We start from the raw sequence: 18,622 nt of genomic DNA on the forward strand, positions 1-18,622 counted from the left end.
CTAGAATTCTCCAGTCAATTTTGATATGATACTTCACAGTTAAAATAAATAAAAAAAAAAAGAAAAAAATAAAATCAAAATTGATCTAGAATAAATTAAGAAAATAATCATAGTGTAAAATCTTACATATATATATTTTAAAATTATTTGACAAATTATTCTCAAGTATAATAGTCTAATAATGTTGTTAAATAATGATAAAGTTGATCAGATCAAATAATGAAAAATAAAATTATTTCCTTTATTACATGATACTGTTCTGAAAAACTGTTCTGAAACGTAAAACTTTATGGGAAAACTTATAGTGAAACGAATATACGTGCATGCGTTTAAAAATTTCTGCTTTTATAAAAAGGTATAAATGTAGAAGTTGGCTCGAAAACATTCATCATAATAGAACGAATATTTTTTTCATATGCGTTAATGAAATTTATTCTTGAAATGGTCGCTATTAAAATTGATTTATAAATTTCAAATTTATTACAGCTAGGTTAAAGTATGGAGATAATTAGCAATTCGATATTATGTTAAAAATATTCATGTGAAAAATATTAATTCAAAGATTGGCTTATAAAGTATGTTGTATTTACATTTGTAAAGAGAGGTCTTTTAATTTTTTTTCCATGAGCGAAATTAGGTTAGGTTCGATGAAAAATGACATCGATAAAAATACACTTTATTGAAATATTTTAATGCAATGGTTACAACGAATACTCTTCAAGAATAATTTTTTCGATATTATGACTTTTCTTTTAAAACTTTCGTCACTTATTAAAAAAAAATTCGTTATTGTTTGGACTATTTTAAAGAAATATTTATCTTTAAAGAAATTGTTCTCATTTTAGTTTTTATTACAGAGGTTATGTTCGCAATGATTACAAGAATTCTTTTACTAAATTTTTTAATTAGAATTTTAAAGTTTTTTATTTTCTATCTCGTGAAGTATTTCTTTGTTTTCTATTTTTTCGTTTTCGTCGAAAAATTTTCTACAAATGAAGATCGTTTTTCCCAAATTTTTACTATTTTTTTTATACGATGATATTATTTTTTATTACATCTTAAAATGTGATTAATGTTTAGTTATAACGCTCTATGGTATTATTTTTTATTTTAAAAACAGAAAACATGTGATCTATAGACATTATATTCTATCTCTTGAATATAATTTCAAATTTTACTTTAATTTTTAAATATATCATAATTTGTGAGTATGTATATTTAAAAAAAATGGTTTAGTAAAAAAAAAATCGTAATCTCGTCAAGCTGATTTAATAATGTACGAAATATTACACGCACATTTTCTTAAATATATTTTTTCCCATATTTATGTAATTGAAAATATTACAGTTGTTTATTTATACAGAAACTTTCTTTACTTATTTATATTTACGCTTATGAAATAAAAGTTGATATAAAATAAAATTAAAAAAAAACACTTATTTAAATGCTATGATTAATTAAAATATAAAATGTTAAATTTAGCGTATCATTTTTATAAAAAAATCTTTTCTTTGTTGATCTCTTACATGCCTTGAAATTTTATTGTTCGATCATTACCTCAAAATAATTAATCATTCAAAGTTAAACTCTTTGCGTGTATCACGCTTTTTAAACATTCAGGACTAACATTTTTCGAAACCAGTAGAAAACTTAATGGTTTCGATTTCTATCGAAGACGATAGACGAGAAACGAATTTATCTTTCTATCTGTTCTCTGGCGAATAAGTACTTACGTTCTACTTTAACACTTTCATCGTGACACGATACCATAATGATGACGTTTTCCAGGCGAAATAGGATTACAGTGTTTCATTTTTTCTTCAACGTCTTGGGTCCTCATTAAGCAGGATCGTGCGACCGGAAGCTTAACTCGTGCAAGTTTACCTCCTCGTTTATATAATTAATGTCGTTATGCAGCAATATCGATAAAAAACCGTGGTAGTTAATTCGATCCACCACACGTGGAAAATAGCTTTCCTTAATCACTTGGTCAAGTATACATCTTGACTATATTTTTAATCTTCGTTTTTCTTTTCTCTTTAAAAAATCCTGTTTAACACGAATCTAGTTACTTTTCAATATACAACATTTAATATTTGCTTTCTTTACGGTCGAAAATATTCGTCGTTTTAATTTTTTTCTTTTCTTTTCCTTCTTTTTTTTTGATGAATTAATTGGAGAAACAAATGCAATTTTAAATAATAATATAGTAATTGAAAGTTAATATTTAATTAATTTCGTACGTCAAATTAATTTTGAAGGAAGTTATACGACACATAACCTTCGTTGATAGTACTCGAAACACAAATGTTCGAGTAGCTTGTGTAACGCTTGGAATACGTTTGCTTATAGAGAATAATAATTTTCAGTTAATAGTTCAAACAAAATTTCAAATGAAATTATCAACAGTATCACGTTAATATTATTCTAAAATTATAAATTTAAAAAATTTAAAATTTAAAAACTTCTATATAGTTTATCAATTTTTTACTCGGTTTATATTTATAAATCTTTTCTAATTGGGAAACTCTTTGAACTCTATTTCAAGGATCCGGAAGTGAAGTTCGAATAATTTATATTCCGGAAATTTAGTTTCTGATACGGTCGTAGCTAACCTCTAAGTATACGCTACACATGCATTCCAAGTCGATTTAGTAACCACGCTATTTCAAATCCTAGTTACCGTTTGCCACTTTCCTTTTTATGGAAATTATTTCGCGTTAAAAAGCGTCTCGAGTGAATTCGTAATTTATCGCGTTTACTTCTTCGTTTACTTTTTGAAAAGTACATACAACTGAAGATGCGATACTGCCACTTTACATCGAGCAGATGTAACTTCCAGTTTAACTGCCCCTCTGGCGGTTTTCTGTGTATACTTACTCTTTTTTATCTACCGTCGACACGATATCGTGTCGGTTAAAGTGTTTGACTCGAGATAAGAGAGGGACTGTTCCCAAAGAAGTCTTGATGAGCCCTTTCGACATTTCCGGTTTCACATTAATTTTTACAAATAATGATAAATAAAATTCAAGTTAAATTTCCATACAATCTAATATAAATATTTCATTATATTTATATATATAATATTATATTTATGTATATATTTCATGTTTAATAATATTAATGAAAATATGAATAAAATGAATGAACTCATAATGCGAGTTTTTGCTACGATACGATTATACTTGTTTTATCCTATACTTTTGCAATAGAAAGTTTTAATAGCTGTTTTACACCGATATGTGTAATGGCTGTAATTATGAAATTGAAATAACGTGGATGTGTTTGAAATTTTTTTTATGTTCTGCTGGTGTGTGTAGAAATATGTAATTAAACGAAATGATAAAAAAAAATGGAAATATAGAAGAAAACTTAAGGAAAATTATTTCATATTATTTGCTGAGTTGATCTCTGACTCTAATTGAAATTGATATTTCACAACGAAATACATTTTATTTTTCCAACTATATCTTAAATATAGAATAGAAAAAAATGATATAATTTCGTTATTTTTGGGTCATACTGGAAGTGGTTATCATTGAATCGACAAGACACACTACATATTTTTGTTCTGGCTTGATACGTTATCTGCAACGTTGTTTCGTGGGAATTAACATGTCGAGGGGATTTCAGGTGGGTTACTGTGCCGTAACCGGATGTAACAAGAGTTCCTTTGTCCGTATTGTTATTTAGCAGGTGTGAAGTTCAATAGATTTACTTGAAATTGGAAAGCAAATAAATATTTTAATTTATTCAAAATTATTTTTTCAAGATATATGCAATATTTTGAAATGTATGAAATTTTTTATTTTAAAGAAATTTTGAAGTAATTATTTTTATTTAAAATAATTAATAATTGATTTTTCGAAGTGGAAAATCATAATAAATGATAAAACTGTGATAAATATATGAAATAAATTTTAAATTTATTTACATTTAAATAAAGCATTGACAACTTCGGATATCATAATCGAAATACGTATAATCTATGATAAGATTTCTTGGGTATTTTTAAGATTTATTACACCATTGATTTTATCATGTTTCATACACTTTGAATTTAATTTTTTTAAATTTAAAAGTAATACTTACAAAGATTTTACTACAGAAAATAGAATAGAAGATTAATAATAAAATAATAAAAATAATATTTATATATGCAATATAAATAACAGAGTATCGATAATTTCATAAAAATTTAAATAAAACGTAAAAAAATGAATAATTAAATTCATATAAAAGTTGAAAATGTTATTTTTTTAATTTTTAATCAAATATCGCATTAAATAAAGCATTTATAGATCAAGATAAGGTGAGCAAATGGCAGAAAGATAGAAATAAGATAAAAAATTAGGGAATTGGCGCCATCTCTAGGTGCCGTAAATGAAACACATGAGTAAGAAGAGTAAATAACAGAACAGATAGAATAGGAATGAAGCGCCATCTCTTGACTGCCAAAAGCATCTTTTGAAAGGTAGGATAAAGTAGAGCAGGAATCGAAGGTTAGCGCCATCTATCGATTATTTAAAAGAACCATTTCTTTGAAAGATCTTTTAACACTCAAGAGATGGCGGTAATAGTCAATTCTCATCTTATTTCTATCTTTCTTCCTCTATTTTCTATCCTTTATTTACGTGTTTCATTTGCGGCACACTGAAGATGGCGTTGATTTCAATATTTTTATCATATCTCTGTCCTTCTTCTACTATTTGTTCTCTTTGTTCTACATTTATTCTTGGCGCGTTTTCTTCCAAAATTACGATGTATCTTAACTTTTAATTTAAAGAATACAGACATTACATTCTTTAAGACAATGATCTTGTAAAACATAATATATCTTGACATATGAAGCTAATATTGTTTGCTAAAATTTAAATACGAAAAGAAAAAGTGAAAAGAGTTTTAAATCATTTTATTGTTCATTTTCAGTGATCAGTCAACGCCGCATCGCCATCTGCCCGGCAGTCTGAGAGGTTCTCTGAGTTATTCTCACAGTCACCGGCATAACCATCTTCACAGACATGATCCACCATTACCACCGGCATATTGCACTCCACCTCCGCCTCCCACCTCGAGTTTCCCCACAGTACAGCGTAGCTGTGCCTTGCATTCGAGGTAAGTCGTCACAGCTGGCCCCTTGTGTGCACGCCGTTTAATTGACGTACATATGTACTCGTTACCCTCGTACCTTGTACGACTATTACGAACCGTTGAATTGAAACGACCCTTCTGGCGGCTTCCTCTGTCTTTTAAAATATAATCAAATCGCGCTCATCAAATTACGATATTTATCGGTTGTAACTTTGCAATTAGCCATGAATATTCGAATATAAACGCTTAATTTTATTTCATTTTTCATAACAATCATAAAAAATGAGAGATAATGAAAGAAGAAGGGGAATTGAGAATCCAAGTTCAGGATTGTATTGTTTTGGTCATATTCTATAAATCTAAAGAAGATATAACAAATAAATATTCTAATTCGACTTCCATTTTATTTTCTCTACTGTACTACGTATATCAAAGGACGCCAAAGAACGAAGAGGATTGAATTTCAGAGCGAGAACTGTTTTCGACACTTGATATTTTCAAGTGTACCTTTGGGTTGGGCAATTGATAGCTCGAAGGGAGATTAATAGGTGCGATCTATGGTGAATTGCGACCGATAGACTTCGTGTGAAATAAGGAAAAACAGCTATACATTGGTATACACGCGTGTCACTGATTTGATACGATAGGGGGACTCATGTTTTGAAAGTTATCGTGGGAGAAATAAATATCAATATTTAAAATAGAAATAAAGAATAATTTCCAGGAAAACGAATTTCCAAATAGAATTAAAACTAAAATTTAATCTGTGTTACTTTTTTGATAAAAAAAATATTCAATTTTTGATTTTAATAATTTTTCTAAAATAATTAGATTATAAACTTGGAATATATATCGAGACTTATATTACAGATTAAATCCAATACAAATGTTGAGATCGGAAAAAATAAAAATATACCAGAGAGGGAATTATATTTCCCAATCATTAATTTCCAATTAAATTTTTCCATATGATTTACACCGCCCTTCTTAATTTTCAAACATATCAAGGAACATTTACTTACTTCCTCCACGTTATTGTATCCAGTCTTCATTTTTACATCGCTCTTACGAAATGCCAGAATTTAAATTTACCACAGCTTCTAAACAAAAGCAAAAAATTTCAAAATCCAATCCACCATGTTTTCCACCAGGAAACATTTTAATTTGCATGAATGGTCCCGATCTTGATCGCGCACGGTTAACCTCGATTCGTCGATTCGTATCGACATAGGGGGAGGGGGTGACGCGTTTTGCATTCCGCCCTCGAACCAACGAGCAAAAATCGGACCCAGGGGTCGCGTTTCACCAGTTTCACAGGGATTACGGTCTCCTCGATGCTGCGTACGAATTACAGGTCGCCAACCTGCGTGCGCCAATCATTCTCTCTTCGACCTTTTCGCTTCCATTATTTTCCACCCCCCTCTCTCCTCCCTCGTTTCTTTTTTCCTCGCATCGTTCGAAGCCATTTAAATCATTATAATTTATTTGTTCTTTTTTCTTCTTCGCCTCTTTATTTTTTTTCATCTATTTAATCGTTTTTTAATTGTTTTTAATTTTATTATCTCTCGATAGAAATTTACGATGGTGGAGTTGTTTAATTTTTTTCTGGCAGGATTTGTTAATGGTTTTAGGTTAGGTCGGAGAGATTATGGATTAATGTTGCTTTGATTTATATTTTTGTGAAAATTTAATAATTGTTTGAACCGATGAGCATAAGCAAAAATGATTCTGAGATTTTACTCGTGTTTCGTTGCAATTATTTATATACATTATTCTTTGAATGAATTCTTTCTCACAGGATTAATACGTCCAATATAGTATAGAATATAGCTCTGTTGAAATAATTTATATTTTACATTGAATATTCCAACAAGTGTTGATCAAAAAAGTTGAAATTTATATTTTGATTAAATGTATTTCTTGTATTTTCGTCGACTAATTTCATAATCGTGATATACGTGATATTTTTTTCGTTGATTATACACAGGTGTGCAGGTAATCGATACGAGTCATGCAATACGATAATAATTTTTTTCATCTAACGATTACAAGATAACACTTTTTTTCGTCATATATATATATATATTAATCTCGTTATTACACTTAATTATTCAAAAATTTATATTATCTTTAATCGTTATATACCGCCTATTGCGTTTCAACAACGAGCACACGCGATTCCTATTAAATTTTATGTTATTTTTAAAAAATTAGATTATTGAAAATAAGATTAACGTGCCATATTTTCGAAATACAAATTTCGATTTGTGTCGGCCACAATTCGTTCGAATGATCGAAGCGAGAGTCGTCGATTCGTGAATCACACTGGTAATCGAATACCAATTACGCGAGTAGTCGTCAGAAATGACCGTATAACGCTCCGACAGAATTCCCCATTAACTGACTTTGAATCACCATTGGCCCCATCTATCCAACCGCTGGGATACTATCATGCCAAATGATCGTGCGCAACGATGTACCTCGATTCGAAGTTATTAGAAATTATAGGTTAGGTATTTAACGATGGATTAAACCAGACAATGCGAGAATCGTGAACAGAGTTCATTTTGCGAAAACGAATGGACAGAGGAGAGAATATCAGAGTGATTCTATTTTATTTCTTTTCTCGTTGTGTAAATGTTTTCTTTCGTTGCGCGATTACGAGTCACGACTTGGCATCGATGGACGTTGTGCGTTCACTGGTTGGAAAGAAGGGACAGGGGCAAGAGGGGTCCTCCGCCTATCCCCACTTCACACTTCGCTTTCTTGACGATTCTGACACCGTGTAACGGTGGAAGAACTACAATTCGAATATTCGAAAAATTGTTTTCATTTTATGAAAGGAAATATTAATTATTTTGATATAATATTAATATATCTATACAAAATTACATTTGTAAATTAAACTAATGTTAAAAATCATGATTATATTACGAGAAATAAGAAAATATTTGTAAAGTATGATTAGTACACGTGGTAGAAAAATGCGTGTGAAAATAGACGTTTTCTTCAATACATTTATTATAATCTATTCCTAAAATTACAGAATAGATTAGAATAAACTTCACTTTAATAACTAGAAAAATAACTCTGAACAATTGCTTGTATTTTGATTCTCGTAATATTTGATTTTACGATAATAAATCCTCGAAATTTTATTATTATATTTACCGTGAAGAAATCTATGCGCCTCGTATTTTCTTCTATCCAGATCCGTACGGATACACGAAATTGCTCTTCTTTCGTGCCCCATTGTACAAGGTTCGTTAAAAGCGGTAGTAATATAACCGATACCACCACGTTCGACTCTATCCCAAGATTCTTCTTTGCCGCGAGGAGGGCAATCCTTTCCCTTCTTCCCTCCTCGTCGTATTTCTCTGAAAAAAACATCGGTCGGATGCGCGCCGCCTGCATTTTATTCCATCGTAAAAAAAAAAAAAAAAAGCATCGGATACGCGATGCTCGCCATTCAACTGCACTTCTCGTTGTCTTCTCTTCATGCTACTTTTCTGCATACGCCACCAGTAATGCTTGGCTGGCGCGGGTATTGTAACAGGGACTCGCCGCGGAAAATTTGAAAAACCTCTTCCCCCTCCCCTCCCTTTTACGACTCTTGTAATCGCCTGATAATTGCGCGCGCGTTTGCAAAAAGATGGAGGATGTTACGCGGTTTTACGAGCGAACTCGCGTTTATTTAACGGTCGTTTTTTCGGATCTGGGTTTACGATCCTTTCCACCTTTCTTCTCCCTCCCCCTTCTCTCTGTCATTCTCCCGCTCAAACTTCGCGAGGGAAATTTTGAAATTATTGAAGCAGCGTGTTTGATCCAAGATCGATTAATATTATTATATCATTGCATCGTATTTAATTTTTTTTAACTACGTCTCTATTTCAATCTACGAATTATTATATGACAAACGAAACGCTGTGTTGTCGGTAAAAGAAATAAGAATTTCTCCTTATTTTTTCCACGCTCATTTACTTATACACACACATTTGTATCCCATCGCTGTTCTCTATCCGTTAGACCCGTGCCTATTATCATTATTTCCTCCATTTAACAAACGAGGGAGAGAAAAAAACAAGGGGGAGGGAGGAGACACGGACGAAAACTGGTCAATTTCCGCCTCGATTCCTCAAACATCCTCGACGACAAAGCTGCAAACGCCCCAAGAACTCGCCTCCCCCCTCCCCCTCCCTCCGACTGTCCTTCCACGCGCGATTAACGCCCTCGTTATCCATTCTACCCTTCTTCCTTCCTTCCTTCCTCCCCCTCTTTTCTTTCCTTCTTTCCTCAAACGAGATGCGCGTTGCAACCAAAGGAGGGGGGGCGGTTGAGGGGGGCTTCGATCGAGGGAAAGAAGAAAAGAAAGAAATATATATTCGCGACGAAATTATCATCGAGGCTCGGATTAAAGGGATGCCTCGCCCCTTCCCCTCCTTACCCCCCTCTTTGTAAATGCAAAGCGGACCCCCCTGTTTTCGTGCTCGATCTTTGTAAACCTTTCGCGTTTTAATCGAGGGGGGGGGGGAAGAGAGATTTTTTTGAGAGAGGGAAGGGATAGAGGGGGTGGATAGATCGATGGATCGCATTTGATATCTTTTTTAGAGGAGAAGAAGAGAAGGATGTTTGAATATAATTTGTTTTATTACGAATGATTATGAAAGGCTTCTTTTTTTTCAAGTAATAATTTTTCGCTTGATTTCTTATTGATCGATATTCTTATTGATCGAAATTCGATCGCATATTCAATTTAAAATTGATTTTATCTATTTGATATTAATGTCTTTTTTTTTAATTGATAATGTTTCGAAACTTTCTTTCCCTATTTCGGTTAGAAAATTTAGAAGTTCGTTAAATTTAACATGCAACCCCTTTCTCGTCTTCATCCATCCTTACGTTTTCATTACTTTGTAATTTTCAAATATATTTTCAATTAAATTATATAAATCTGAGAAAATAACATTTTCCATCAATCCATTTATTTATTCTAATTTCAACTCAGATTCAGATTCTATTCATGCCTTTTATTCATACGAATCTCTTCGAAAATTGTAAATTAGATTTTTCCTCACTCGAAATACGTATTGAATATCTTCATGGATTATTAATTTTAATCTTTCAGCTCGATATCAAGTAATTACATTCGATATTTGGAAATATCTTTCGATAATAAAATTTTAAATTTAGTCCCAGGTATATAAATATATCTATCTATCCTAGGTTTTGCCTGTATGAATGTAATAATTTTACCATGTGATCCAATAAGGTAGAATTGCTTGTCAGTTTCGTTGGAGTGACGGCACACGATCCAGAAAGGAATAACTCGAGCCTCTCCGCTCGCGTCTTCCTGTCGATTCTTAAGCTGGCCTGAAATTTACAATAAATAATTGTGAAAACCGTATCGTAGATTTCATATTTTCTTTCTTCCTTTATTTTTTTTAAATCGAAGATAAATAAACAAAAAAGAAAAGAAAAGCCGTGTCAAAAATATTCCTTCGTTCGATTTAACGACGCGTAATACGACGTCGACCCATTTTCCATGTTTTCTTCGCTAAAAACTCGTGGATGACTCGAGAAAAAATTCGCGATAATAAATTCGATTTGAAAATATGAGATAAATAATTGAGAGAAATTGACTTTTTGAAATTTTCGTGTTAAATAATATCATTTGAGACCGAATCATGTTGATTCATTTGAAATAATAAAAAAAAAATCGATTCGTCCAATTTCTAACATTATTTTCAATCAACAACGAAACTATTCAAGAGAGCGATATTTCTATTTGGAACATAGCTGCTTACGACATCTGGTGAAATTCGACGCTCTAAGAAAAGACTGGGCGAAACTACGGGGCGCAATCGACTACAAAGCGCTCTCTCGAGGCAAAGGAATAGCGGAAAGCAGACGAGTGCCGACGATGTTCGAGGAATGGACGAAGAAAGGTTCACGGGATCGGATGACATCGCGACGATGAACGATGAACGATAAACTTGGGATCATATCGTACTCGCGAGTGTAATACGATCGATTTTCAGGAAATTGAAGGAGCGTAGTAGGTGCAACTGGATTAAGGCTTTCAGAATCTCTCTCTTTTTCTCTTTTTCTATCGCAGTTCAGTCGAGCGTTATTTCGTTATTGGTGGATTTCGAAATCCGTCTTTGAAAGATTGTCATCGTCCTTGTCGGCGGTGATCGATCCGGTTCGCCTATTCACCCGTCCGTTTTGCGCTCCGCTTTTTTCGACGGATATCTTGCGAGCAGCGAGGGCAGCGCCGCTCGTGGCAGTGGATGGAACTCAGCCTCGACGAGTCGGATGCGATTTTGATTGCGACTTTTTCGCTACGCACGTCCGTTAGAGAGAGATCGAGAGGATATCTCGAATCTCGTATCGATTGTTATTTTGACGAATGTTTTGGAGGACGAGAAGCGTGTAGTTGGAACGAGTAATCGAATAATTGAAATTCGGAATATTTCGATCGAACGATTATTATTATTTCATGCGAATTATTTATTTTACGAATTTAATTCGGTTAACTCGTCGTTGCTTTCGCGTGTCTATTTTAGATTTTTCTTCTTCTTCACTCGTACACGGGGATAAAGCAATTCAATCCGATAATAATACGATATTTCACCGCGAATAGTGGGATTTTGTGATCGTGAACAATAAGTTACGGATATGACGGCATCTGAGAAAGGAAGAGTATTGAAATTAGACGTGGCAGCAGCAATCGTCGTCCATTGTAGCCAAAATCCTTAGATTTCCCCGCGTGTTGTATTTTTATCTCGTTCGAAATTTTTTGAACCAAAACTAAAACCAAAAAAAAAAGATTTTTCGCGAAGATATCTCGATATCTCTTTTATTCGATTGCCGATTGAATGGGCGAGACATTGATTCTCAACCTTTCCAACGCCAAACAATATCGTTCCATCGATTATTCTTTCGAGGATGATCGGTGAACGAACGATTTCGTTCGTGCGTTGCAAAAAGGGAAAAAAGCAGGGGAAAAAAGACATCAGAGGCGCACAGTCGACGAGCAAACGTTGAAAACATCCGGCAAGTTTTCAATCGGCCGCCATATTACGCCGGAATCTCTGCCCGCTTTGTCTCTCCGTTTTCCAATTTTCACAAAAGCGGCTCGAAACGAGAGCTCAGCTGATCATAATTACCATTTTCTTTTTTTTTTTTTTTTTCGAATACGCCTCTAACGAATAAAAACGGGTTTCTATTAATTATTTCTCTCTCTTTCTCCTTTTATTTCTCCTAAAAATTGATCGATCAGTGATTCGTCCGCTTTGATATTAAAAATTTATATTATTTAAAATTCGCTCGATCGATAACAAATCTCGGAGTAATTTTGGATCCAGTTTTAATCCAACCAAGCTGGAAACAAGAAGAATCTCTCTCCTGTAGTAATGCAAGTATTTCCTCGAGAGTTATTTAAAACGGGAAAGAGAAGGGGGTAAGAATACGAAAGCGTAATTCACGGCTGAATCCGTTATTTACAGGATAGAAACAGGGACAAAACGATGTTTTCCCCGTGAAAAGAGAAATTTATCCATTTAAGAAAATTTTCCACCAACTATTTTTGTTAACGATAAAGATACAAACCTTGTTACAAGATGGTTCGGAAAGTTTGCAACGCGGCTTAATAAAACTTTCGATCGGACGAGCTTCGTGTAATGTTTCTCATTCGATTTATTAACAATCTACGTGTTTAAAAATTAAATTTGAGGAAATAAGCTCGAATTTTTCCAAAAATTGCCCTCCTTGTAATTTTAAAAAAAAATTCAAATTCGAAAAATTTAAGCTCGAGAACTAATTAGAAACTAATTAATTTAAAAAAGAGCTTAGGAATTTATTCGAGCGAATATTGTAAAGAAATTACAACAAAATGTAATCTACATCCTATTAAAAAAAAGATGTATACTATATATATATATTATATATATATTTTAAAAATCAAAAACCGTTTTATATATTCAAATTATTTTACTCGGTTCACTTTCATCGATATCGTGATGTTAGGAGGAAACAAGGCAAGGAACGTCCCGAATCCGAGTATTTGCCGTTGCGGTTGATCCAACCTCCGAGTATCGAAGCCAATTACAACGGCGAGCTTTCCGAACGTACGAACGATAATTCCAGGATGAATCGGCCGCCCTCCTAGTCGGCGGAAGTTCGTTGGCCTGCGGTCGATGAAAGTAAACTACGAACCGTGGGGGAGAGAGAGAGGTTCGATCCGAGCCGGGTAATTGTTAACAAGAGTTCCCCGTGAAAAATGGGTTGGTTAATCGCCAACTACGCGATCGTTTATCCCAGTCGAATTTATTACGATTGTTTCCCTACGTTCTTCGTTTAATACCTCTTTATTGGTTGGCCGAGAAATTTCGATCGGTTTCTTAATTAACAGGAGATTTATAATCGCGAGAGGAAAGTTTGGAGAAATCTTGAGCATTGTTCTTCCTTCGATAATTTTTTGCGTGGATATATTGGATATATTTGTCGAGGAAGAGGATGAGAAGCGATAAGCGAGACGTCAAATTTCGATTAGTTTGGATAGAAATTTGAAATTTTATTCTCAAGAGTATGGGGATAATAAACGTTGAATGAATCGAAGCGAGCGCCACTGTAATTTCGATATCTATGAGATGTGTCTAGAATCGAGTTTCGGTATACTTAAGTTAAAGTTTCTCTTGTTATCTTAAGTGAGAAGAGGGATCGAGTCACAGGGGGTGAGGATTTTATAGGTATAGGAGGGTTGCAAGGGGGATCCTCGTTACGTCAATTACTCGTCTTCCGTGACGTCATAACCTTTCCTTTTCTTGCTGTTGGAGAATTACTTTTTTTTTGCTAACCTTTTTCCTTACTTTTCTACCAACATACATCAACATCCACCATGGATCACGTCACAGGGGACAGAGTGAGTTCGCAAATGAAGAGCAATGGAATCGCGGTTAAGACAGCAGACTCTTTTCTTTATTGTATAAATTCTATTATTTTATAAGCAGAAATAGAATATAATTCAATTCATAAGTATACATATAAGTAAGTATATATTATATTAGATGATGCGTGTAATGATACGTATATAGCGATCGACATTTCAGATACGTAGTAGAAAAATATTAAAGTGATCTATTAGCTCGTCTAATCTCGCACGCGAGGCTCCTCTATATTTAACAGTACATAACAGTAGCTAATATCGATCACAAAATGTTTCATTTATATATATATATATATATATATTTCCTAATTCGTTCCTCGTCTCGTTGAAACGAATATAGATTATTCAACGTAAAACTTTAGTTATTTGCAACGTCTTTTCGATGTGCCTGATATACTAAAAAATTCACATCGACGCGGTGTTTAGCGATTCCATCTTGGTCGATGAATTAACTAGCTTATTCATAAGCAGCTGGCTCAGCCGGTAATTTCAGCCAAGCTACCGCGCATGCGCGCTCGCCTTTCCCATAATGCATCACGTGCATGGGCACGTGCGCACGAATGGATCCATAGACGGTTCTATTCTTCTCTGTCTCCATCGAGGAGGCAATCTGTCGCCCTGCGGCAATCCTCTAAAATTTTCTCGCTACTGAATCGTCTTGCGCAAAAAATTCACCGAAGCCTTTTGTGCGCTCCGTTCTACTTTCCCTTGTTGCCCGTATCCAGTTTCCCGATATTCAGGTTAGGATTCCAACTGGCTGAATGACCGGGATATTCTGGTCTTTTTGCCTCGTTTTCTGTTTGAAATGTAAAGGTATTTTGTCGCGCGTGAGTAAGTACAAATGAGAACGTTTGGAATATTTTCACGTAAATTGTGAAATATTGTATATTTATACCTTCTATAGACGCAATTCTTGGTTATTCTTGGGTTAAATTGAATTAGTAAAGGTTCGATGAGGTTAAGTTTCGTTTTTTCTTGTCTTTTTATTAAACTGTATCCCTATTAAACTTTATCGGATATGTTATCTCTTTATGAAGTACTATCCCCTTTTTTTTTAATTCATTTTGCTCGCTGCGTTATATATTTTTCTTTTCATAAGTTCCCGCAGCTTTTTCCCACCTTTATGCAATTTCTTTTAATTTATAAATCATACATCTATTCTTCCACCCAATTTATTTTCTCTTTTATTTCTATTTTCTTAATTTTTTTTTTTTTTCATTTAATGCTTCTGTCGAGACTCTTAACCAAAAGTAATAGTCGGACGAGGAAAAGAAACTTGGTTAATTCCGTAACAAGCTTGTTCGTGAAACACATGGTACGCGGGAAATCACGTGCATCTAACGGTGGCTCGTAGATCTTTCTAATGGCTCGTTGCCACGATACATCGCTTACCCGTATCTTTAACGATTATTAACGATATAATCAGACAATATTTTTGTATTTTATACGTTGGACGTAATTTTTACAGACGATAACAAAGAAGTAAAATATAATTAATTGATTATCGAATACGAATGTATACGTTATTATTATTACAAAATCAAATTATATAAAATATATTATTTCGATCGATCAAATTTTCATCTCTTCCTTCTTTATGCGTATAATTTATTATTTCATTTCACGATTTTTTCGTTATTTGTATTCCCTAACAGAACAGAATAGCAATCCAACGGAATTACGGAGGTTAACTGAGAGGGAATTGCAGGAGGTGGTGAGGATGATGGTGATGGGATTTCGTTGAGGATGGTGTAACGAGGACGACAACGGGATCAATGTCGATGGTTCATCTGGGAATTATCCGCCAGTGTTGCGGGTCCGAAACCCTAAGATTGGATAATAATTAGCGACAAATCATTTAATTAATCCGCGTGTTTGCCAACGAGATTTCCAAGATGATATACGCCCGGTTCCAAACTTTTTCGAGTTTTCTTTACTTTCCTTTCTTAAATTTTTCTTCCAACGTTCCGTATCCCTGAAAAATTTTTAAATCGAAATTGGAAGCGGAAATTATTATATTTGGAAATTTTTCAACGATGATGCTTCTCGCAAGAGGAAACAGAAACGATTCTTAATCGATGAATTTAACATCGTTTAAGGTGTTTTTCAGAAAAAGTGTTGTTCCGTTCGCGTCAACTCGGGAAACAAGGGGTAATTTTCCACGCGGATTCGAGTTACTACGTTCTCCTCCTTGATCCATCTTAAGCAACTTATCCCCCTTATAAACGCCCACCATCGCAAGGATTGTTAAATATTCTGTTATGAAACTTTCTCAAATTGATGCTCTCCTCGAACAACGGATGTAAAAAGATGCCGCCTCGCGTTCAAAAGTCTCTCGGTTTACGCGCAATTATAAAATTTAGATTGAACGTAAAACGTTGAAAAGTTTCGCTCGGTTATCAATCTTGGGGAAGGATGAATTATCATTATCAGGGAAGTGGATAAATTTTTTATTTTTATCTCCTCCTCCCCCTCTTCTTTTTCTTCCTCTCCTAGCAGGAGAATTGGAAATAGAAATATTTTTTGCAACGCAATCAATCGTGCGTTTTACGTTTGTGCAATATTGGCAAGCGTGAAATCGACGCCTATAAAAACGTGAAGAAAATGTCTTTGTCCGCTCACTGCCGAGGACAGGGAAACAATTGTACTCGCGGCGAAAAGAGACGAACGAGTAATTGAGAATTTCCCCCACCTTTCGTAGAAGAAGTCGGCCAACGATCGATCGATGCCGTTTTCCTTTTCTTCTTCGAAATCACTCGCGAATGTACAACGATTTTGATCCAAAGATGTGCAAAGAGAAAGATCGGCGGAGGGTTTGTTGTCGCAACTCTCGACGGTGTTTGTTGAAAAAAAATTTATAAGGAATGTTTATAACTCGTAAACACGTTTAATGGAACTTTGGAACTCGAATAACTGGATACAATAACGTAATTGTAACGATAATAATAACTCTTGATGATATAGACTCCAGTCGCTATTTATACAGAGAGATTGTAGTTGTTAATTTTTCAATTTTGCAAATTATTTTTGATCACGATCCAGATTCGTTGAAGGAAGAGAATTCAATTAAAAGAATGTCAAGTTCAACAGCTTCTCGCTGATTCTAACCTCATCTTTTATATTCTTCGACTAAATGTATATTTACTTGTTAAAAATCTCACGTTCATCTCAATTCATAAAAGAGAGATATTCAAAAAGAGATCCGTTCTCCTTAGTTTTCTTTTAAATATTCGACGCGGTTCTTTCCACGAGATTAATTCGAAAACCATCCCCTCGATCTTCTTTTATCATCTTTTATCACCCTTTAATTTTTTTCTTAACTTAACAACTCATTAACTGAATTCGCAAATGTAAAAAGAGGATCTCGATAAAATTCTTTCTCTTTCTCTCCCCCTCCTTCCACGACGAGAAAATTGGGATACGAGGATGGATATCGAGGTCGTTCGAACGAAAAGGAAGGAGGGTCGAAGGGGAGCTGGAGCTTTGCGAGCTCGTCGTCTGGGTTTTATAAATTGCGCGAGTGTTTAGTAGGCCAGGATCTGTCGGTTGGAAGCTGACCAACACGCGAGAGCTTCTTAGTTTTGCACCCTCTTCGAATCTATAAATTTTTCTTTCCGAGGAATCGGTCCTTTTTCCCCCTCTTTCTTTGCATCAAAACAGTTTTCGCCTCAGACGGAATGTATGTATAATTTTTTTAAGATTTATTTTCAGTCTCGACAATTTCAAAGATACTTATTTATCGCGTAGGAAGGAGGGTTTTGATTTATCATTAAAAGAAACGGGGGGAAAAGGGGAAAAAGGAGGACGGATTTAGTGGGTTAATGCGCGAGGACCTATCGACCGGCTCTCGAGTTTACGTATCACCCAGCGCCTGTTTGCCCAGATCCCCCACTCGATATATAAGGATTCGCTCGTGCGACGAATGGTAAATATAGAAACTGTAAATTTCGAATTTAGGTATCCCTAGGAATTTGGGGGGGGGGCGATATTTATTTTGTTGAAACGAATGCAAAACAAATGCAAACACGTGGAAAGATGTGTCTTTGTTTTTAGAAATATTGCTAATGTTGAACTGTTAGATGCGATCGTATCTCTTCGTGAAATTTAAAAGCAAGTTATTTATTATTTCGAGTCCATTTGTCACTGTCTTGAGTACGGTTTTTGGGGGAAACAATTGATTCTAAATCTGACTGAATGGATCAACTTTACGTAGTTATGTATACGTAAAGTATTAGGCGTTCGATTCAATTCCAATTGTGCAACATTTAACCGGGCGCCACTGTTTAAGATCAAATTTACATACTTATGTACACATAAAACGCTGCATTTACCCAGCAACGCGTTCCAATTTCAATTTTGCGACATTTAACCGGACATTACCGGCTATCTCGTGTAGTTGAAATTTAGTAACTTTGCACTACTTTGTGTAAAAATAAATCTTAGAGTTTTGGGTGTATTTTAATTTTTTCTTTTAAGCTATTTCAAATTCTTGCAATATAGTTTAGGAAAATTATACTTTTGAATAAATTGGGTAATTTATTGCATTATTTTGGAATATTTTGAATATTTTTTTTTTTTGATTAT

General features: G+C 34.1%; 1 protein-coding gene and 2 long non-coding RNA genes across 18 annotated transcripts in view; 1 reads left to right on the top strand and 2 right to left on the bottom strand.

Annotated features, from left to right (window-relative positions):
• Positions 1–18,622, top strand: part of LOC108000905 (uncharacterized) — a 212,793-nt gene that overhangs the window by 64,466 nt on the left and 129,705 nt on the right. For all 16 annotated transcript variants that reach the window (XR_009830277.1, XR_009830275.1, XR_009830276.1 and 13 more), the window contains one exon: positions 4,930–5,115. Coding sequence is in view for 10 of the 16 variants with exons in the window: in XM_062076551.1 (XP_061932535.1) it covers positions 4,930–5,115 (186 nt within the window). In the remaining 6 variants the exon portion in view is untranslated. The remainder of the gene's footprint in view (positions 1–4,929; positions 5,116–18,622) is intronic.
• Positions 4,902–7,856, bottom strand: LOC133666300 (uncharacterized). Its single transcript, XR_009830288.1, has 2 exons — positions 6,114–7,856; positions 4,902–5,246 (listed from the first exon to the last, which is right to left on the bottom strand). It is a non-coding gene; the product is annotated as an uncharacterized LOC133666300 (long non-coding RNA).
• The window catches only part of LOC108003806 (uncharacterized), a 44,182-nt gene continuing 33,822 nt past the window's right edge, over positions 8,263–18,622 (bottom strand). The window contains exons 2-3 of the long non-coding RNA XR_009830289.1: positions 10,345–10,461; positions 8,263–8,468 (exon numbers count right to left, since the gene is read on the bottom strand). This is a non-coding gene — a long non-coding RNA (uncharacterized LOC108003806). The remainder of the gene's footprint in view (positions 8,469–10,344; positions 10,462–18,622) is intronic.

This window comes from Apis cerana, linkage group LG6 (genome assembly GCF_029169275.1).
Source record: "Apis cerana isolate GH-2021 linkage group LG6, AcerK_1.0, whole genome shotgun sequence".
Lineage (NCBI taxonomy): Eukaryota > Metazoa > Arthropoda > Insecta > Hymenoptera > Apidae > Apis > Apis cerana.